Raw genomic sequence first — 24,766 nt, 5'->3', positions numbered from 1 at the left:
TCATTCCAACATCTTAAATATAACATTGTCAAAAATAAGGATTACCTTCTTCCTTTCCAGACCTAGTGCATATCTTATCAAATTAATCGTCATCTGCACAATATCCAAAACTTGAAACTTTAGACAGATCTTGACTATGCTGTGTTTTGAAAATTCAAGCAGCAATTACTCAAGTCATATCACTTTCCATTATACATTTATTGAGTGTTTCTCTTTATTTTTTTAGCTATGATTTTTTTTCTCTTCATGCCATTCTTTAGTTTGTGGTAATTTTGTGGCCTCAGAGATTCCCTCCCTTATTCAATGTTATTTTTAGTTACAACTACTATTCTCTGGAGCTATCTAGACCCTTACAATTTTTCTTGCACACTTCTCTTTATGAAACTTATAATCCATGATTCCATTATCCAATAATTCACTATTATCCATAGTGATATCTTTTTTTTCCATACTGATATCTTAAGAACACCATTGAACTATAAATAATTACAAAGCATATTACATATACATATATAATTTTCTATGTATACAGACATGTAATAAAGTTTGATTTACAAATAAAAGAAACCAACAATAATAACTAATACTAAACTGAAAAAAATACTGTAATAGAAGATACACTGGTATAGTCTCTGTGACTGAAAGGTCCTCAGTGTATATTATACTCATCCTTCTTATTCTGATATGAATGATAGCATGAAATTATATGAATTGTCTTGATACTGTGAAAATAGACTAGGACTTGATTGTGTTGTTAGGTCAGAAGGAGGACATTTTCTTTGGGTGGTCTTGAACCACTGAGCCATGACAGAGTCAATGGTTTGATGTCAGGCAGTAGACAATATTCATGGTTTGGAATGCATAGGATATGAAAACTGTTTTGGTTTTCTCCCACAGGATATAGTCAGAATAGTGTTGTTCAGTTGGAATCTCCAGCCCACCTCTACTTGATCAGCCCATCCTCCCTCTCCAAATTCCACCCTCTCAGAAAAACAGCCAAAAGCCCAGAAATGCAGCGATGGGGGCAGTGCCCTGAAGTTGCTAGCTGCTCAAGACCCTCTCTAAAAGCATACCATACTTGTGTAAAAATCTAGCCTGGGGCAGACATATCACCATTCCTTGACTACAAGGTATTTAAGCCGGCTCCTTTAGTTTGGCCCTGGGAATTCTTTCCAGCCCCATTCCTCTGCCTAGATCTTTAGGGGCTGAAGGGTCACCTGGGAGTGCTTTGCCCAAATAAACCTGGTCTTTGACTTTTAATTCAGCTTGATCTGGTTTACTGAGTTGGTGGAGAAACCTATTATTGGGGTACAGAAACCTATCATCTAGAAACCTATCAAGTGTAATTAGAAACTATTTGTTTAAGTTATTTCATTAAGAATTTATTTCACTAATTTTATTCTTCCCACAAGTCAGTATTTATTTAAAAAAATTAATTAAAAAGGTTTAGCAGTTTCAATAATGGCAAGTTGTCATTGAATCTTGCCTGCCCCCCCCCCCCCGTGAGGTGAATGAGGGTTCTTGTCTTTCAATCTTCTAAAGTTTTATTTCTAATTTTAAGGGTTTTTTTTGTTCTTTGAAAATTTTATGCACACATGCAATTCATGCTGAGCATATTTACTCCTCTCCCTCCAATGTTCCCTGGAACATTCTGTTTATAATTCCTCATATTGAGTTTAAGGTATGTGACTGTACCAGAACTAGTCAACACCTTCCAACATTGCATTAGGTCCAGATTAAGATGACAATTGAAAGATGATCCAAGGCTGGGAACATAGCTCAGTGGTACAGACCATGCCTAATACATGCATGGTCTGGGTGTTGGTCTTCAACATCACCGGAGAATATTTGTCAAAAGAAAGATTTATTTTTCTAAAGCTGAGCCAAGTTGACAAAGTGCCAGTTTGGTATATGTAGCTTTGGGGAAGCAAATGATATGCTGATCAAGGAAATAGGGTAAAACTGCAATGATGACATTTTAATTTTGGTAATGAATAGATTTAGGATGGCCAAATGCCTATTACCTTCCTAATAAGGCTTTAACTTTCAACCCTTCCTCTTCAAAATACTGTTTTCCCTTTGGGGACAAGACATTTATAGAACCATTCCAGAAACAAGATGGCTGTTATCCACATGCTTTGGTTATGTTGCCAGATCATTGGAAGATGAATATGTTTTTGTTTTAGAGAGAGACTGAGGGTTCTTTGCTATGCATTTTAAGCCCGACTTCATCATACCCGCTATAGTGTTATAGTATAATACTGAGTTAATGTGTTCTATGATGTTTTATGTCTTAGTGCTTCCTCAGCACTTTTATGAATAGTGTTTCCATTGAGCATCCTCTTAGAGAAAGGTCGGTTTTGTTGCAACCCAAAGACTCTTTTGGGTGGGCCTGCTTTAATTATACACTTCATGTTTGCTGTAAGTGCCGCAGTGACCCTTAGCAGCAGAACCAATCCTCTTCAGCAATTTGTACACATTTAGTCCAAAATTATTCCTGAATCTGTATCCCTACTCTTAAGTTTTAGCAACTAACCTTGTATTACTTATTTCTTAAAGTACGTCTTCCTGTGGCTTCAATACTCTCAGGCACAACATGTTCCCAAGAGTTGGAACCAATTTTCTGTTCATGTCTTTTACTCAGAAATTTGATGCATTTTCTCTCTTTACTAAGCACTTATCATGCATCTTGGCTGTAACTTAAGCAATTTCGTGTGTAACTTTAAAACTAGTGTGAATTTCTTTGCCTTTCTCCATAATTTCGTAGAAAGATTTGTTCTTACTATAGTTCTCAGCATCCTCAGCATATGATTTTTTTTCCTCAAAAATTTAAAAATACAGACTTCTCACCTTTTTACTTAAAGGATATCCTTTATGGTTTTGGTGTGACATATACTGGTGACAGCATTCTACTCTTATGCTTTGGAGTATTAAGTACATTACTTGAATACAAGCTCCTTAATTCTTTCCAGTTGATCCCTTAACTAGAGCTATATAAATCTAAAGGGAAGATATCATATATAATACTAACATTTTGGACAAAGTGATGGTTTGGGACACAGTTGTTGAGAAATTTGATTAGGCTAGTCAGAATGATACATAATTGAAAACATAAATGGTTTATTTATGGAATTTTTCTTTTATTATTTTCTGTATCTTGGTTATATAAGTAAAATCCATTGGAAAGTCAAGCCATGTATGGGGAGGCTATTTCAAAAGCACGTATCACAAAATTGTACTAATTTATTTGTGTAGCTATTATGTATTTTCCACCACCTATGAGTTTCCAACAAGCGGCAAATTTTCACCTCCAGCATAGGACTCCAGGTCTGGCTAACATTAAATGCCAAACAAAAGCCAGCTGCTTAAAATATTCTCCCGAAAAGAAGTTAGCATGACATTAGAGAAGGGAAACTGCACTCATCCTAAATTTCATTTGATCACACTGCACAAAAACAAAATGTGAGGCTGACCATCTTAATATTGACTTAACAAAACATTTTTCATGGTCTTAGAACCATATCCAAGTATATTCTTATTTAAACTCACAAATCACCCATTTTATAGTACTATACCATAACCTACAACTTACAATTGTTTGTTTTGTAAAGACAGATTTACAGAGAAATATTTTAATGTGATTATACAGTTCATAAAGAACAAGAGACCTCAAATATGGATAAGAATAAAATTTATCAATAGTGAGTTGAATTTAGTTTGCACAAATATAAGTTATCTTTAGCAAAAGAAATGACAGAGTAAAATGAATTATTTGAAAAGACAGGTAAAAATCTTTTCAAGTTATATTGAATCATGAATAATATAGTTGATATTGTAAATAAGAATATACATTTACATGTTAGTATATATCAAATCATTGACTCAGTTTTGTAAATGCAACATTTTAGTAATAATTTATAATGTAATAAGTTTAATTTCTAATACTATATTTGATGTAGTGCAGATTGCAAAATATGCTATCATATACATTTGCTAATAAAGCAATCATAGGTAATATAGCATATGCAAATTTTACAGGAAAACAAGATCAGTAAAGAAATCATGATGCTCAGCCTCACTGAGTACACAATATGGAAAGAAATCTCCATAAAGAGTGTGAGAGATACAATTAAAATCTCCTTAAACTTCATGGAAGAAGAGTTTATCTACTGAAAGTATAAGTTTGGTAGTATAGTGACAGTTCAAGAGAGTTGAGAGTAAAGGATGCTTTTAAGTTAAGCTGTCAATGAGAGGTGAATTGCAATAGAGGGAGATAGCCAGGATAGGCAATTCAAGAGGTTGGACAGGCATCTAGAGTTGGAGCTGGGTGGTAGGGTGCTTACTCAGCAGGGATAAGACACCCAGCTCTGTCCTTTTCATCACTTCTATCCCTAAATATCTTCTGCTGCTGCCAAGAAATAGGTAGCAACATAGCAAAGGGGTGAAGGGGGATGTAGGAAAGTCCAAGTAGATCAGGTAGATTTGTTTTTGAAATCTCAGTGCAATACTCTGAGTGCATTGGAAATGTAGAGATCAGTTCTGCTGGATGAAGCAATGTGTTACACAGAGAAAATTTGGTGACTGCCTGGAAGAAAGGCAAGCATGAGCAAGCTGATGTCCGACAATGTAAACATGTTTGGAATTGGGGGTAGTGGAATGATTCTCTTCCTTTTAGTTATACCGAATTTAAAATAACTGATAAGTTATTAATTTGAAAATTTTCAACATGTAATTGCATGTTTATGACTTAATTTATGAAGGATATTAAGACTGAATGAAAATGTAATTTGGAAATCCCCACATATATGTGATCATTGAAGTATTTGAGGAAAAGAATTCAAAGAAATCATACAGGCAACAGAATTCTCCAGTGGCCCTTTAAAAAGTGTAAATGGATAGTCTCATTTCAAGGATTTCTAAAGTGGGTTCTGAGAATTTCAGTCTTTAGCGAATTCTCAGTTAATGTGAATGCTACTGACTCAGGGGTACACACTTTGAGGACCAGTGTGCCAGATAAATAAACTTGTTTAAAAATATTGTCAGTGTGTCTTACCCTAACAAATAATCTCTACCAATATCAGTATATTTTTCTATGTAGTTAATTGAAAAAAAATGTATTCATATCTCCCGGATTTTTTTAGATACTCTTAAGCCTCTCCATTATTGAGAGACCACAGTAGCTGAAGAATAGACTGCAAAATACATCTGTGTGTTTCTTAAAAGAAACTCTTAGAATTCTTCATTTCCCTTTAAGCTACATTGCAAAATATTTTTACATTCTTTCCATAGGCATTCTAGCCCCTTGTTTGGTGGTCTCTACTATCCTGGTTCTCTTTTTTAACAGCTGAATATTTATTTGAGACTCCTGTCCCATATGGGCAATGGCTTGAAAAGCACTTAGCTGTTTACTTTACGTCTTACTATAAATTATTTAATCCTTCCGTCTGTAAATGGCTATTTGTAGGATTAGACAACTTCTGAAAGCTCCGATAAGAGGATTGTTACATCCAAATTCACACATAATCCATAAAAAGCACATGTTCTCTACAACCTCAGCTGGGTTCGCATGTGGAACAGATTCACTAAGCATATGTAAGCAGTAGGAATTATTAACCAGTTAACATCAACAAATTTCTTTTTAATACATAGGTTTATGCATGTAAACATTCCCTAATGAGAAATAATATTAGTTGAAAAAATCCAATAAAAACCTACCTTGAGTAGATTTCTCCACTTCTTTCCTCTTTCTACTCTGGCTGTTGTAATTCCTCCTCAACTCTTGGTTATACTCATGCAGAGTTTCCCTGGAGTTGAATGCCTGTCGTGGTTTTCTCCCATCTTCACTCTCGTCAGAAGAACTGGTATAAGCTAGATCCATTTCATGCTTGACTTTGGACAGAGGTTGATACGGTTTGCAGTCTGGTTGCTCCATCTTTGATTAAGCAAGCTCAGTTTCATGAAAGAAGTATAAGGAATTTATTTTAATGAAAGCAATCCTGAAAGAGAAAGAAAAACATGAGCCGTTTTAGATTTGTCCTCTTGCAAGGAAACACATCTGGCAGATTCACAATTGGTCTGCTAATACTATCAAAGGAGTGAACCAAAAGACAAAGTAGATGACAGGAAGCTAGCCAGAGGCAATAATAACACTCTGTGCTGCGTGCATATGTTGTCAAGCATTTAGGATGAAGCTAGAAGTTGTAGCATCAAAAAATGCTCAAAGTAAAAAGAAGTGCAGCTTACAAAAATATTTACATTGAAATGCAAGCAAAGGGCAATGCCACTGTGGTATTAGAGTGTGTTTTTAATGTTAAAGACAGTGGTTAGATTAGAAAACATTATGAGATTTGAAAGTGGCCAGGAGTATAAATATTAACCGAGCACAACTCACATTTAAAATGAAACTAGTGAGAAACCACAATCACAAAGAACATTTCTTTGCTTCTGGTTTAATATTACATTTAATACTAGGGCTCTGAGGATGGGAAGGGTTCTGAATATAAAGAGGCAGCTACCAAAGCTTGTGCAATAAAGTGTGCTTGAGGGGACTGAGCTTCTTGTGTTCATATTGTGGCTCAGGCCTGCAGAGCATTTTTAATGACTTAGGTGGTGGTAAACTATTGTTTGTCATAGTACTGAGACGATGTAAACTACATTTCTAGTGACTATACTGGTATAGGAACAGCAGGATCTAAATTGGGTTTAGAAACAGCAATATTGAGCTTCATGATAAATCCCTGAAAGAGCTCCCATCACTCCCACCCTCCTATTGCTGAGCTAGGAGCTCTGAAGCTCTTAGGGATAGTAAAGACATTAGCTGTCCTACTTATCACAGACAGTTTGAGATCAAGTGCCATTTAAGATGCCAAAGTCCTCTGGAATACCAAAAGTCCTGGTTTTCTAACAAAACTTATTTTTTAACATTTATCATTATTTTTGTTCACTGCAATAAGTCTGCTACTTTTTCTTCCATATAAAGCTTAAATATTTAATTTGAAATCATGTATTAATCTCTTCATTTTCTTCATCACTTTGCCCAGTTTATTTATTTGTATTTTTTAAACAAGGTTTCACTTTGAATTTTAATGGCCGGGAACTCACTATGTAGTCCAGGCTTGCATCAATTGTACCAATCCTGTACTCGAGACTCTCAAGTACTAAGATTCTTAGTGTGACACACTGTGCTTGGTTTCCATAGGCAGTTTTGAGGCATGGCCTTACTGTGTAGCCCAAGCTCATCTCAAATTCATGACCCTCCTACCTCAGTATCAAAAAAGCTGAGATTACTTTTCCTGAGAATGGATCTACCATATGCATTTCCAAGTGACATACAAACTATGCTTCCTATACTATATATAGCATCTTACACTTGGCATCTCAATTGCATTTATGGTAAGCATGTGGGAAACAGAAATCCATCAGTAAAGTTCATGGGTTACCGATGTTAAATGGTTCATTCTACTTTGTAGTATAAACAAAGCTTTATATGTTGAAGATTTATTTAAGCAAATGTTAAGATTCTGGAAGGTAAGACTTGAAACTTATGAATTTCATTGTTGTATTAGTACTTAGCACTATTCTAGACACTTATGTTAGAGATTATTCAATACCCAATACATAAATTATATAAACATTTTAGGAAAATAGCTAGGTTTCTTTATATGCTGAGAAAGAAGACAGATACAGTGTTTTTACTACTTCTTTTACTCTTTGAGATTAGTATATCACTTCTTCCTTACTTTTCCTCTTTTCAAGTCTTCCTATACAGTTCTTACTCCCTTCAAATTTATAATCTCCTTATTTAATGAATTGTTGCTACATGCATCTCTACACTGTTGGTTCAGCAATGTTTAAATCTAGGTTCAACTCATGAATCCATTGAATATAATTTTCTATATACATTGTCTAAACTGTTGTATGCTTTCAATTCTGTATCTACAGGAATCAAATCTTTCCTCTTTGCTTCAGGTTTAAATATCTAGCTGGTTGCTGAGTATTTCCATATAGTTATCTATAAATTCAACTGAAATTTGGTATAGTCAAAACTAGATTTCTGTTTATAACTTCCCCAGTGCCCAAGAAGTTAAAGTGATTCTTGATTCCTATCATGCATTCCATTAGTTAGTGCAATTTGTCATCCTTGAAAAAAAAATAAAATCCAAACTAATTCCTCACTACTTCTTTGGATCAAATGGTATTCAAGAGAGAGTACTGTGAATTTCTCCTAATCAATGTCCCGTTTATACTATTTAAGTCTGACAGCATTTTTCTTCCCTGTAGTCAGAGTGGACATTTTAATACATGTGTGGTGTTTTGAATAGAAATGGCCCCCATAGGCCTATCGATTTGAATACTTGGTCCTCAGAAAGTGGCACTATTAGGAGGTGTGTCCTTGTTTGAGGAGATGTGGTCTTGTTGGAGGAAATATTTCCTGGGGATGGGTTTTGAAGTTTCAGTAACTCATGCCCAACCCACCCAGTAGTTCATTCTCTTTTTGCTACTTGCCAATCCAGATGTAGAACTCTCAGCTACCCTTAAGCAACATGTCTCACTGTGTGTTGCCATGTTTTCCACTCTGACAATGGACTAAACCTCTTGACGTCAGCCCCAATTAAATGTTTTCTTTTGTAAGAGTGGTTGTGGTCATGGTGTCTCTTCATAGCAATAGACTAAAACAATAAGTTTTTCATGTTCTCATATGTTCTGAAGCAGTATACTCTAAAATGAAAGTCAGAACCTTACAGTAGCTTACAAGGGTCTTAGCTTAAACTTTTCAAACTCATCTCCTTGTGTTTTCTTCTTGTTCATGAACTGTAGCTATACTAATGCTTTGTTTCTGAAAATGCCAGGTATAAGTCCCACCCCAGGGCAACCTGCTATTGAAAGACTACCCCAGACAACACTACGTATGCTTTTTTTTGTCTTTCAAAGAATTTATCAACAAATGGCATGATAAACGCTTTATGTTTTTATTGTGTGCTCTACAAGTGTAGGCATTGTCTGTTGAATTTGTTGCTATATGATTCTGAATAATGGTATGCAATAAACAATTGATCAATAAATTTTAAAATTATTAAACAAGTGTTGAATATACTTAAGAGGTGTTGAAGAGAATGTAGAAATGAATAAGGCATAGACTCTGTCCCAAGTGAATTTATCACCCCGGGTAGGTAATAAATAGAGAAATCTGGTATAAAGTAGAATGCCATGACTCTATGGCAAATAACATAGTGATTATACAAAAAGGTCAAGATGTTGTGAAAAGATTACGCTGAATCTAGCTTATTTGTTCAACAGCAACACTTGAAAAAAAGCTGAGTAAGTCATGAGGAGCAATCCAGGAAGCCATACCCTTCCTTGACTTCTTTATCATCTCCTGCCTTCAAGGTCCTGCTCTGTTTGCATTCCTGCCTTGGATACCATTGATAATTAACTGTGATGTGGACAGTGCATTTTGTGATGATGCTTTAACACAGCCACAGAAACCATAATACACAGAGACATAGATTTTTGCTTATTTTTCGAGACAGGGTTCTCTGTAAATTTGAATCCTGACCTGGAACTAGCTCTTGTAGCCCAGGCTGTCCTCAGACTCACAGAGTTTTACCTGCCTCTGCTTCCCAAGTGGTGGGAATAAATATGTGTACCACCACTGCCTGGTAAGACATAGTTTTTTAAAGTAAGAATTGGACTTTCACAAAAAAAAAACCCACATCAATAAAATTCATTAAATTTAAAGTCTACAATCTTGAACTGTCATATACAATTATTTTGTTTGTTATAGAATGAGAGTTCAACAAATTAGAGGTGGGCCATTATTTTCCACATAAGCCCACTGACTATTGGAAACAATTAATCAATTACTTTGTAGAAAAAAAGAACTTATAAGAGAATAATGTTTCTCATTAATCATCCATTGATTAGGAATCTATACTTATCATAATGACATTCAAATATAATACAGTACATTAAAAAAGCTAAAAGTGTTTTATTTCTAATGCTTAATACTATATTATGGCAACTATGATTTATCATACTGTAATTACCTTTAATTTTATGTACACAAATCTAAAAGTCCTCTTTTCTTTCTGCATGTTTATTTGAACACACACATGAGAAATTACACACACACACACACACGAAATGAGAAAGAGACAGAAAGGGACACAGAAAGACAGAGACTTTATATAGCTGTTTTGAACCATTTTCAAAGTTCAAATCACAGCAATTGCCACCTGCAAATCAGCTAGGAATAAGGAATGTCGCACCTATCCAATGTTTTTGACAGTCCTTGCAACCAATCATTCTTTAAAGCAGAACACCAGCAAAAGCTCCATGATCCTTTCATCACAATATTTTTTTGACATAAAATTTGTGTCAGTTAGTCCAGGAAAGATTAAAAAATAACAGTCCATGTTTTTTTTTAGGGATATAAGATTGATACACACAATTGTGTAGGGCAGGGTTTGGAAAAATGTAATTGTGGTATTTATAAAAACTCAAAAATCAGATCTAGAATTCATTGGCAAATAACACATTTATGAAAAATGTCAAAGCTCCAAATTTAACATTTGGAAAACGACTGGCATGTGAAATGCAACAAGCTTTGAGAGCAGAGTAATTCCATAAAGACATTGATACAAACACATCATGGTCAAAAGATTCCTAATTTCTTCAATGACTTTTTCATTCAGTGATCACCGTACAATTCATTATGCCCAATGTCAAATAAGGGCTAATTAGACATGATGGAGAAATGATAACATCTAATCACCAGTCCAGGTTTTCTCTCAGTGGAACAACTGACAGTGTTCTTCAGGAAACAGCAGTATCCCCTGTTAAGAGGCTCTTCTCTAAATATAAAGGGAACACATTAGGTTTCCTCAGAAATCTCTTCTAGCTCTAAATTTCCCTGGTTGTATTTGAAATGAAAGAAAAGCTGTGGTTGATCTGCCAAAAAACCAGAATATATTCAAGTGTATGTCTGCATTGTTAATCATTCTCTCTCTTCTCCCTTCTGTTCCCGTCTCCTCCCGGAACTGCTATTACATACTACAATCTACTCCAATAGATAGTGGGTTAAAAATACTGCCTTTGAATCCGTGTATTTTTGTACATATGAATGCGTTAATAATCACTGCACTTCCCCTATCATCTTATTTTGTTTCTATGTCTCGTTTTTAAATTATTGTTTATCTTTAATATTACATCATTATATCATTTTCCCTTTCCCTTTTCCCATCCTTGGCAAACCTTCCCATGAATCCTTTTAGCTCTTTTTGAAATTCATGAGCTCTTTTTATTATCATTACATGCATATATGTGTATATACATATATATGCACACATACATTTTCATATATATATTCTTATATACCGAAATATATCTTCCTCAATCTTTATAGTGTTAATCAGAAGTATGCTTTTGTATACATTGGCCTCTCAATTTGGCAACTTGTTCCTGGTTTCTCCACAGCACAGATTGACTGATTCCACTCATAGTACTTGTTTATAAGTTGAAGCTTTAACCAACAAGTCACACTTCTATTGAGTAAGCAAGTAACAGATATGTACAACGCTGTTTCAGGTTAGTGAGCCTTCATAGCATAGCAAATACAGGGAAGGAGACTATAAAGTGCTGAGAAAATGGCTAGCAAGAGACATTGAATCCTTTGGAAAGGTTACTGTACTTTTCCCTCAGTAAAGTCCTTTTACATTATTTTACTTTGATCAATTTAGATGATGAAATGGTGACTTACTCTTCTCTACCTTTCTTGTTCTTAAGGCATCATTGAAACGGGGAGCAGTTCTAGAGGTTGTCTGTGACAGTAACACAGTCACTAATTCTTTTTAAAATTGGAGGAGAAATCTCCCTTGTAATTTTATTATATAGGAAGTGACTGCAGTCTTTCTGTTTCAGTTTCTTGACTGTCATATTTTTACCTTCACCGTGACTCATTTTACACAATTTCTGATGATAACTTTACATATCTCTGCAAAGTGGATGATGTCTAATGATTTGCATGTCCATTATCCTATTGTTAAATATTTACATTTCTCCCACATCACTTAGGAATATTATAGCTGAAATATTATTAAGACACCATTAATATTTTTATTGTCTTTATTGTTTTTCAGGCAGATTACAAGAATATAAATCAATGAGCCAAAAGCCTTGAACATTTTTTATTGGAAAAATATGTATATAACATACATAATATATTGTATATTATATACTACATGCCATACATCATATTTTATATATCATAATACAGCATACATACTATATTGTATAGTATATGGCATGTAATTATCATATATCATAATATGATATGTATTTATATATAATATGTAATATATGTTATATGATAATATATAATATGCTATATAATGTGTAATATAATATATAATATATTTATATATGATATGTAATGTATAACATTATATACATACATATATACTGCCATTAGCAATGTGTGAGGCATTTATTTCACTGTACATTTTTTAATGTTTTTTAATTAAATAAATTAATGGTGCCATCTTTTAGCTTGCATTTGCTTGATGAGAAGTGAGACTGAATATTTCACTTTCTGCACACTTGCTAACTCTATTTCCTCTCCTGTGAACTCTTTATAGCTTTTGGGCACTTATGTACTGGGAACCTTTCTTATATTTAAAAATGCTAAACTTTACTGACACTATGCAATAAATAGCATGACCTTCTATCCTGAATATTTGCCATAGTTAACTTTTACAGTGTATTTTGGGCCATTTTAATTTTGTGGTGTTTTGGTAAGAATGACAGGAGGTCTTGACTTCCTTGCTCATGTTCTTCCATTAATCCCAACCATCCTATTCCCCCAAGCTCTCCCCATCCTTCCCTTCTCACTTGTCTCTCCCCATCTCCCCTTTCCTCCATTCCACCCCACCCCCCAGTTCCCAATTTTTGCCCAGCAATCTTGTCTACTTCCAATATCCAGGAGGATAACTATATGTTTTTCTTTGGGTTCACCTTCTTATTTAGCTTCTTTAGGATAGCGAATTATAGGCTCAATGTCCTTTATTTATGGCTAAAAACCAATTATGAGTGAGTACATCCTATGTTCATCTTTTTGAGGCTGGGTTACCTCACTCAGGATAGTGTTTTCTATTTCCATCCATTTGCATGCAAAATTCAAGAAGTCATTATTTTTTACCGCTGAATGGTACTCTAATATGGAAGTCAAAACCGCAAGGGGGGCACCCACCCACGGAGACGGTGGGGCTGATCTATTGGGAGCTCACCAAGGCCAGCTGGACTGGGACTGAAGAAGCATGGGATAAAACCGGACTCTATGAATGAGGTGGATCATGAGGGCTGCTGAGAAACCAAGGACAATGGCGCTGGGTTTTGATCCTACTGCATGTACTGGCTTTGTGGGAGCCTAGCCAGTTTGGATGCTGACCTTCCTAGACCTGGATGGAGGGGGGAGGACCTTGGACTGCCCACAGGGCAGGGAACCCTGACTGGTTTTGGACTGGAGAGGAAGGAGGAGGGGAGTGGGGCATGGGGAGTGGGGGGAGGGGGAGGGAAAAGGGAGGCGGGGAGGAGGCAGAAATTTTTAATAAAAAAAAAGAAGAATGACAGGAGGTAAACATTAGCAATGAGTAGACAGACATATGCTACTTTTGAAAAATATGACAAACTTGATACAACTAAGAACATTTTCAAACCCAATTTGCTAGTATATGATTGCTAAGTAGCTGTTTAATTGACTTCATTCAGTTATTTAGAAAACGAATTGCATTTTGGCTGAACTCTATCATAAAAATGACCAATTTCCTGTGGTGATGGCCAAAATACATACAGAAAGCCAACAAATTAATTTGATTTTGAAACAGAATTCACCATTTTTTTCTTGTTAAGTGGACACAACAAATTGTTTTAGCAAATAAAAGAAAAATTACTATCTAGGTTTTAGTCATAGGATGATTATTTTAAATGGGTCTCATTATCTAAAAAGTGATAGATTTTGAAGGAAACTATTTTTATGGTGCTTAGGCATTTTATTATATCAAGGAGGTGATACTCTGTAGGTGGAGACTGCACTTTTGTTTCCTGGCTGCCCAAACCCGAATAAACACACAGAATCAAGTTTTGATATGAATTCTATTTATAATATTGATTCACATGTATTCAGTTAACTATTACATTAAAATTTAAAAGATCTTATAATTGAAGAAGCCTCATTAAAACACCTGGAAAACTCTTCCTCAAAAACTGATATCATTTGTGAGAAGAGCTGCAGTTGATATTGTCATGGTGCCTTTATAGGCTAAGGTCTTTAGGTCATTTTGAAAGTGAAAATCCAAAGTTATGCTATTTTACAACTAAATAGTGATGTTGCATATTTTTAGATATTCTTGGTCTTTCTTGCTAAGTGTAATTTGTGTATTTTATTTTCTCTAAGCTTTTATTTAAAAAGCCACTATTGCAGAAGCACTAATATGCTTCAGATGAGACAAACGGCAAGAGAAAAATCATAGTAAATAGGAAGGTCTTCAAAAGAAATTCTAAACAACTATTTTGGAAACAAAAAAAAACTTGATACAATTTAATGTTTTTCATTATAGTTAAGATAATCTTGACATTGAATTTGCATGCACACACACACAAACACAACACAAATTTGAACACTATTTCTATGTACTAATACTATACTATGATTTTAAAAATTTCCTACTTTATGATAAACCATTAAAGGGAAGGCCAGAATGTCATGCATCTCAAAATGCATTTAAGTTGATATTTTGTAGTAATTGTGTAAATAACTTGTACATTTCTATTTCTTAGTAATTTGCAAGTGATAATTCATCTTTGAGTTACAGTGACATCTATCTCTATTACTTCGTGTCTTTTGGAACTTTAATAATGCCCTAAAGTAATTCCAAATTATCTTTCTCTCATTACTTTCTTATATCCTCTGTGGTGGATTATGCAGATCATCTAAACACTTAATAGGGAGAACAATCTTCAAGAAAATTGAAGGTAACTCAATATGTAAAAACTTCTTTTTACTCTTTGGAGAAAAACAATAGTTGCTTATTTCCCTAAGTAAACAATCATATTCAATTCATTTTCTCACAATGAAATCCATTGGGGTTTTGTAAATTTCACAGTAATTTTAGCATTAACATACTTATCCAAAATGTAGCACCAAACTCAATATAGTGTCTTCAAAAGTAATAGGTTTTAAATGTCGTGTTAGGTAATTGGAGATACTGTTTCCAACCATAGCTTACAATAACAAGTATTAATCAACACTCTTTTATTGCTGTCAATCTTCAGCATTAGTTTAGCAAAATTGGCACTTTATTAGTAACCCTCTTGAATTTCATGTGTAACAATTGAAAGCAGTAGCATGTTCACTGCCTGCTACTAGAATCTCATTTGCAATTATGCTAAACATTAGACTGTAAAGAATCTAATCACATTAACATAACATATGCTTCAAAATATAGACCCTTTAGTTATTTGATTGCAGAGGTGGGTAGAGAGGTTAATTCCCATCTCTGGGATTTATACTAAGGAGTTTACTGCTGTGGACAAATGACTCCAAGTCATCTCTGGTAGGGTGCTATTAGGAAAATCCCCATAAAATAGTTTTAAAATGTAGGTTCTAAATATAGCTTTACAATAAAGTATCATGCTTCGATTTCATATCTGTAGTTTGGAGTTAACAGAATTTTTTTTGCTATCATGAACACAATATACAGTTATTTCTCACATTAAATTTGTAAATTTGTAGTTTAATTTAAATTGTACAAGGGCAAAGACCCAATCGTTGTCTATCAATTAATATTACACAACACAGAAAATAATTAATGTTAATTATACTTAATAAATCATTTTTTAAAATTAAAACGACTAGAAAGATTTAGTTTTTGAAAAGAATTTAACATAAATTATCACATTTAATCTTCAAAAATTTCTTGAGATAACTTTTCTCATTTTATAGAAGAAACAATAGCACAGTCGTGTTTTCAACATGATACAGCTAGTGAAGTTAGAATTCAAACCCAACTGGTTCAGTCCGGAGGCTTCTTAGTCTCCTTGCTCTAGAGGGTAACAGAATTAGGAAGTTTCTAAGGAAAATATTGGAACCACATTTCAGCTGCATACTAAAAAGTGACCAATTAGTTTCTGAAAACTGTTAAAGGTGAAAGGTATTCAGCTTTAAATGCCTATATGAAACAATGATATACGCCCCCCCCCTTTTAAGACAAAATGGCATAATGGTAACCAAAAAGAGTTACTCTAAATGTAAATCTATAATATTTTAAGACAATGAGAATAAAATCAGAAGAAAAAAATTCCATGTTCTGTAAAGCTATCAGGTGTCAGTCCAGAATACCACCTTCTGCTTAGCAGTTTCTGCACTTAAACTAAATGACCACAGAAATGAGGGCTAGAACTTTCTGTTCCTATAGGCTTGTCTAGTCTAAATTTTTTCATAAATAGTCATATAATGTGTGGGCATTGCATTGCATAAATTTGAGCATGGGTGCCCTTGTACAACATGTGTACATGTAGAAATCAGAGGACGAAACACTGTTAGGTCAATGTATGTACACCTGTGAACTATTTTTCACTAATTAAAGAAATAGGCCACACTTTCTACTCACAGTTATACATTAAGGACACAGTATAGAGATAACTATAATTTTCATTGTTTTGTCTTTCCTTATGAGAGCGGAGCTCAGAAAGTGGGATACCATGCCTGGTAATGGAAACAGCTAACTATTTGGTTCCAGTGAAGCTATGTTTATTGGAGGAGAATCTAAAACCACTAATTTACAAAACCAGCAAAATCCTTAACAATAATCTGTTGACATCTTTCTTTTCACTCACAGATAATTATAGCCCTGACTTCTGATCATTGGTTTTTACACATGCTGTAGCATTTGAACTTAGTTCTTAAAGCTTTAGTGACAAGGACTCCATCGTAAGATATTTCTAGCCCTAATGTGTCTTTTGCACCTATCTTATACAATACTTTCATAAGATTCTTAAGGCTCATTATGTTGTAGTATCAGTAAATAATGCCCTTTATCTTGACGGATATAATCCCTTGAAACTCGTTTTCTCCTCTTTCTGTTTTGACTTCTGCAATTCATATTATGCATACATTAGTATGCATGGTATAGTCTACTATTTCCCTGAGATAATAGGACTCTAGTCAGCCTTCTTAGATTTATTTCTCTTCTTCTCAGGTTAGATAATTTCTATATATCTGTCTTTAATTAACTAATTCTTTCACCATCTTGAATTTTTTTAATCTATCTAGTGAGTTCTTCATTATAATTATTCTCTTTATTCAAAGAATTTCCAGATAGCTTCTTTCATAGGTTTTACATTTTTCTAAAAAAAATAAGCTTATTTTGTCATTATTTCCATTGTTTTCACTATGGTATGCATATTTCTGGAGTTAGTTCTGAATACAGGTTTAATAATTGCAGTGTTTGAGATATTAAATATAGTTTATGTTTACTATTTTTTTCTGTTTGTATTGAGTGTGACAAAGAATTATTTTGTGGTGGTTTGAATAAGACTGACCCATATATGGTCATATATGTGAATAGTGGGTCCCTGTTGATGGAATTGCTTGGGAAGGATTAGGAGATATAGCCTTGTTAGGGGAGGTGTGTCACGAAGGGTAAGCTTTCATGTGTCAAAAGACTTGTGTTATTTGCAGTGTATGTGTGCCTCTCTCTGCTTCCAACCTGCAGATCAAGATTTGAGCTCCCAGTCTTTGGTTACCATCATGCATTCTAGGGATCTGAACCTATAATCCACAAATAAAATCTCTCAGTCTTTGGTTACCATTATGCATTCTAGGGTTCTGAAACTATAAGCCCCAAGTAAAATGATTTCTTTTAAAAGTTGCTTCGGTCTTGAAAGTTCATCACAGCAGTAGAAAAATAAGAAGAATATTGCCTTCTTTGTGTATCCAACTTTGTTTTTGAAAATTGTTTAGTTTATATAATAGTGAATCTATTCAAAATTTCTCCTAAAGATTATTACTGTTATTTTATTTATTAATTTATTAGCTTTCTTTGGATAAAATTGCAAACTATCTCATCATCCTGTGCTATCTAACTATTGATAATATTTGTCCTGTTACAACTTTACGTAAACTTGTTTTCTTGTCAACACTGTGTTTCTCAAGTTTATGTTTTGTCAATTACAGGAAGGGTTCTATATCCTGTCATTGAGTCTATATGTAGACAGAAAGTTCATTCAAGATTCATGTTATTTTTACATTTTCTTTGGCTTTTATTCTGTATTAGGCTTTCCCATGAATGCTCCATTCATTGTTTCAGTTAGCCAGCAGAACATAACTGGTCATTGGCCCTCCAAGGTCTTCATTGTTAACTGCATTAAAGCAGAGCTTCAACCATGAGTACCCTGACTGTAACCACAATTCACAAAACCAGAAACTCGGGCTAGCAGAACTGTTGGCCCTACTCCATTAGCTTGATTCCAAGATTGGCACCTTAAAGAATGATGCCATTGGAGAAGGGCATCACGTGCTTTGCAATATCAGAAGAAGCATTTTTTTTTGGTTTTTCGAGACAGGAAAACCAGAAAAAGCAATTTTAAGTTGAGGGAGTACAGTTACAATTTTTAAAACCTGTCCCACCTTGAGCAAGACTTGATCTATTTGGGAGAAAGACATGTTGAACATACTAAACAAAACCAAATCATATCATTTCCCCTTTTATTGTATAAAGACCTATAATATAATCAGATATAATTAATTTTATATTGCTATAAGCTTGTGGTTAATTTTTAAGAGTTGATTTTAAAAGTTAGTTTTGTCAAATTTGAGCTTTATAGTTTGTTTTTGTGATGTTTATGTTTTAGAAAGTCATCTTAGGAGATTAACTAAAGCCAAATATTCCTCCCAAATGACTAACATATTTTAAAGATTTTGTTTAGGATGTTAAAGATTTAATTCAAGAAAAACTATTGAAATATCTCAAGAATTTTATACTGATTATATTATGACAATTTAAAAATATTTGATAAAGTAAATATATTATAATAATTAACATTTTTCTGCTCTTAGTGTGACTTATGAATAACATTAAGTTACGTGTCCCATATTATATTCATATAAGAAACCACTACTCTAAGCCGGGTGGTGGTGGCGCATTCCTTTAATCCCAGCACTCGGGAGGCAGAGGCAGGCGGATCACTGGGAGTTCGAGGCCAGCCTGGTCGTTCCAGGACAGGCACCAAAGCTACAGAGAAACCCTGTCTCGAAAAACAAAAACAAAAACAAAAACAAACAAACAAACAAACAAAAAAAGAAACCACTACTCTAGATCTATTATCTAGCTCAGGGCCTATAATAGGTATAGAAATGAATATCTGAAATAGAATATAAATGCAAAAGTCAAGATGTAACAAAATATATCTAAAAATGGTATACTTTCTTTAACTAAAAGTTTCCAGGAAAATTAAACTGAGAATACAGAGATTTGAGAGAAATATTGTTCTTTTATAATATGTTTAGTATTTTTACCATATTGTGAACAAATAATTGAAAAAAATATATGGGATATATATTCTGATAAATTTGGTAATAGATTATTTAAAACCATGTTTTATTTTTAAAGTGCAAAATAATATCATACAATAACTCTTATATCTTATAATCATATACTAAAATTTAACGTAAGAAATTATATAATTTCTTGAATTTACTTTAAAAAATCTCTATATAAACGATAAAGAATTACGTAACATGAAGAAGAACTAAGACTATAACTTGATGTGGGAGTGTCATATATCAATCTGTTGATTTCATTGGCTAAGTAATAAACAAACTGTTTGGGCTCATAGCTTAGAACATAGGTGGGTGGAGTAAACAGAACAGAATGCTGGGAGGAAGAGGAAGTGAGCTCAGACTCGACAGCTCTCCACTTGGGAGCAGAAGCCTCAGAGAGACGCCATGCTCCCGGCTCCTGGGCAGACACACACGATGAAGCTCCGACCCAGGATGGACGTAGGCTAGAATCTTCCCGGTAAGCGCACCAAACTGTGCTACACAGAAGATTAGAAATGGGCTAGTCCAGGTGCGAGAGTTAGCCTAGAAGAGGCTAGATAGAAATGGGCCAAGCGGTGTTTAAAAAAATACAGTTTCCGTGTAATTATTTCGGGTAAAGCTAGCTGTGCAGGCGGCCGGGTGCGGGGACGCAGCCCTGCCGCTCCTCTTACAACAATAACTGTGTGCAGAAAATCATTGGTTATATAATATCTAAGTGGTGGATTCAATTAATAATGTTCCTATTTTGTACATAATTGCTTAGATAATAAAATGTTAAAATAGGTTGATAGTATTTTAAAGACGTAGGAAGATAATAAAATACAATATTAAATGGAAAATCAGAACAGAAATTAATAACGTTGTTGATACTTATGTTACTGAAAAAGAGGAATTACTATCTATTTACTTAATTTTCTACAGGGAATTTTTGTCAAAGTATCACCAAGGAAAACAGTATCCATTAACACACAAAGAGAGGATTATTCTTTGAAGAAAAATTAAAGATTGAAAATAATTCATAATCACAAAACATAAAGATAATTTCATGAATTATTTTTAAATGTTTTATATTTCCCATTCTCTACATTAAGCTTATATTTTTATCAAAATACTAATTATAAATTTTAATGGAAAAATTTCTTATTTTACTTTCCTTTCCTTATTTATATCACATCCACATAGTTTTGTAAATGTTCAGAATGGTATATATTAAAATTACTCAGTTTCCAAGGAACTTTATTTTCTTTAGTCAAACTATCAACATTCATAAATAGCATCATAATTTGTATGGCTGACATCTTTCTAACATAACAATTTGTTATCACTCCCATGTTCAAAGGAAAATACAGAAGTTCAGATATTAGTCAAATGTCATAAAGCAATATGCTGTTGGAGCACATCCCACTCTTTCAGCCAATAGCCTTTAAGTTACCAGCCAACTTGAGCATGGTCTCTGATACTGTGAAAGCAGCTGTAAAGCATGCATTCTCTCTCTTGCTTCTGGCTCTCGCTAATGGCTACTAGACTCTGTTCCTGTTCCCCGTTCGTGCAGAGGACTGTGGTCTAGAACAGTGATCTGTAAGTTTTCCCTTAAATAAATAACCCTTTATTATTCATAATTCTGAACTAGTGTGGGATTATTTTGTGACTTCTGCCATCAGCAATATGATAGCAGAACATGGCATAGGACATATAATTATTGCTCACTTGATGCTATTTTTACTACATGCATCCTACCACAAAGTATATCAAACTGACCATACTATTTGTTTATCAAACAACGTACTTAAGATCATGTAAATTCAAATTCTTTACATCGATCTAATGTAATATCCATTTTATTTACTTAATTGTACCCAAAAGCCATGTGTAGGAAAGGGGCACTCAGATGAAATAACAGGGAGGAAGCAGTAGAATTTTGTGACATATGGCATGCTTGCCGGTGAAATCAAAGGTATGCTTCCTGCCAGTTTTTTTGTCTGCAAAGTGTCTTTCATTTCACTAAGAGGTATACCCCATGCCAAGAAATGTGCAACCTCATAGCCTTTCCTTTTGAAACCTAAACCCACGAGAGGATAGACTTGGCATGACTTGATGGAACATTAAATGTAGTATGTTTGACCCATTTTTGGGTACAAAGTATCCACATTACCCACTGTACCGAATTGTCATCTGGGTTTCTACCAGTTTAGAGACACAGAAATAAGTCTTAGGTAAACCTTTATCAATAGAAAATGCTTTAAAAAAAGAAACTCTGTAAATTTAATAATCCAGGAAAATAAAATAAAAGATAAAATAGGAAATGATCAAATGTACTAAAAGAACAGAGAAGAAACAATTTGATTGGTTTTGTAGAATAGTGATATAAACTGTTCAAATGGCTCCAAGTTTAGGACAAAGAATTAAGTCTTTGCATTTCTGGGTCAGGGAACGTGGTTTCTGTTAAGTAGGAATACAAGGCACTTTTGAAGAAATTATTTCTGTGGAATTTTATCAACACCTCATTTTAATCTTAGTACTACAAATCCACTTTTGTTTAAAAATATCTCAATAGAAACTCTCAGGCTAAAACTATTAACTAGTAATAAAGACTCATATTTAAAGAGGAGGTTCATTGAGTAAAACATGGCCATTTCCCAGAAATATATTTATCATTTTGGATGACTTGTTTTTTCAGATGCTATAGTGATTAAAAAAAAATAGTAAATTGTGACTTAGCTTTCAATACTTCTCAAACTGCATTCTAATCCAGAGATCTAACAAAGGGAAAAGTATAAGCCCTTTAACTATTCTGCTACCAAAGAAGGAGTCAAAGTGTGGAGTAGAGAATGTTTGTGTGGAAGAAAGAGGTGTGGTCTACTAAAAACTACTCTATTACTCTATACATACAACTGCTCCCTACTATCCCTCTCCCAAACCCCTCCCTCCCTCTACATGTGAAAGTGAGTATAGGTACGCATGTGCTTTGGTATGTGTGTGATGGCTAGGAGACAAACTTAGGTACTGTTCTTTGCTATTGTAACATCTTGCTTTAGAAAGGGTCTCTAATCATTAATAGCTACATTTACCATGATAGTTGTTCTATACCTCTTATCTTGGTGAAAAAAGGATGAGCTCACATAGTCACATTACTGTGATGACTTTACATAGGTTCTGGGAATCTGAACTCACGTCACCCTTCTTACATGACTAACCCTCTGAGTTACTTCCCCAATTCCTGCTTCCATATCTAAGAAATGAAAAACAATATCTTAATAACATTTTTAATGTGATAATTGACTAGAACATTAATCATATATTTTATAGCTAATAGAAAATATGTGTACCATAAAATATGTGTACCGATGGTGGATTCTTAGCAGGAATGTTAATTTATAGTATTGATGAAAATATGCTATTTTTCCTTATAGTATATTTTACAATGATAATATTTTAAGAGTATAACAAAAATAAACTATAGTATATAAAACAATTTATACAATGTTCCTAGACTAATGTGGTATATTGAATAATCACACACTGACCCACTGTTGGCCCCTATGGTTGTCATTAATATCAACATTAATGGCATTAATATACTGGCAATGGTGATATTTAGTTTGTGATCTAACAAATAAAGCTTGTGTGAAGATCAGAGTGAGGAGCTAGCCACTCTAGCTACCCATAGAGACCAAGTAATGGTGACACACACCTTTAATCCCGGCACTTAAGAGACAGAGGCAAAAGGATTTCTGTGAGTTCAAGGCTACCCTGGGCTACACAAGATTGAATCAGCCTCAAAGTGAAAAAGAGCTCACACTTTTGATCCCAGCACTTGAGATCACATATCTTTAGTCCCAGAACTAGGGAGGTGGAGACAGGAGTGATGTGGCTGGGCAGAGAGAGAAATTTAAGATGGGAGGAGTCAGGAGCTCAGAGCATTCAGTCTGAGGATTCATAGGGACAGGATAGCCCCTTTGGTTGGAGGATTCAGTAGACGTAATAACTATTTGCTGGCTGCTCTTCTTCTCTGATCTTTCAGTTTTCACCCCCTAATATCTGAATCTGGGTTTTTATTGTTAAGATCAGTTAGAATTCATGCTGCAGCTGACCCTTATAGAGCTTAAGTATCTTAAGTCCTTAAATCTCAGAAGCAATTTTAAAAAGTTCAAGTACACTCTTAAAATATGTACATGTAGACTGCTTTCATGAAGGATGAGCAAAAGGACATGTTTGTGCAAGCAATCAACCTAAACTTGATCAATTGCACATAGGTCTGTCATCAATGGAAAAAAAAACTATTTGTCCCAGACAAATGAATTCAAGAAGTGATAGGGATATTTGAGGGAGATACATATAATCATCACAAGGAAAGGAAGAAATATTCAACAATAAAATTTAAGGCTACAGATTTGAAAGAGTTGAGCAAGCAAGCACATTGGAAAACTTGGAGGGTGGGAGGAGAATCAGTAAGTGATGAAATTATAGACTTAAAAAAATTAAAAAAATTAAAAAGTAAATAGCAATGTTTGACTTACATTGTTACCAATAACCAGGGTAGAAGGTTTTTAGAACTCAACTACATTTTCCTAAAACAATATATGCTTTTGTGTTTGTTCATGTACACAATAATATCCATGTCTTTACTTAGTTTAGAGTTCTAGTAGCTTTCTGCTGATGCCAAACAATAAATGGCAAAGGTCAAAAATGTTGATGATAGCTTATGTTGTATAGAATGTGGAGTAAGGGAACTAATCTTCCACTGTTGGTGGGAGTGAAAACTTGTAAAGTCACTTTGGAAATCAGTATGGCATTTTCTCAGAAAATTGGGAATCGATCTACCTTAAAATCCAGTGATACTACTTTTGGGCATACCAGAAGATGCCCAATCATATCACAAGAACATTTGCTCAACTATGTTCATAGCAGCATTATTCATAATAGCCAGAACATGTGTACAACCTAGATACTTCTCAATCGAAGAGTGGAGAGAGGAAATGGGTACAGTTACACAAGGGTGTATTATTCATCTGTAAAATAAAAAATCATGTAATTGCAGTCAAATAGATGGAACTAGAAAAAAATCATACTGAGTGAGGTAACCCAGACCCAGAGAGACAAAAATGATATGTACTCAATCATAAGTAGATACTAGATGTAAATCAAAGGCTAACCAAGCTACAATCCACAGGC

General features: G+C 34.2%; 1 protein-coding gene across 1 annotated transcript in view; it reads right to left on the bottom strand.

Moving 5' to 3' along the window:
* The window catches only part of Tenm1 (teneurin transmembrane protein 1), a 784,432-nt gene that overhangs the window by 546,906 nt on the left and 212,760 nt on the right, over positions 1–24,766 (bottom strand). The window contains exon 3 of the mRNA XM_075956580.1: positions 5,716–5,996. Coding sequence (XP_075812695.1) covers positions 5,716–5,932 — 217 coding nt within the window. The 5' untranslated portion in view covers positions 5,933–5,996. The remainder of the gene's footprint in view (positions 1–5,715; positions 5,997–24,766) is intronic.

This window comes from Microtus pennsylvanicus, chromosome X (genome assembly GCF_037038515.1).
Source record: "Microtus pennsylvanicus isolate mMicPen1 chromosome X, mMicPen1.hap1, whole genome shotgun sequence".
Taxonomy (NCBI): domain Eukaryota; kingdom Metazoa; phylum Chordata; class Mammalia; order Rodentia; family Cricetidae; genus Microtus; species Microtus pennsylvanicus.
Note: the sequence above shows the minus strand (reverse complement) of the source record. Positions and strands in the feature narration are given on the sequence as shown.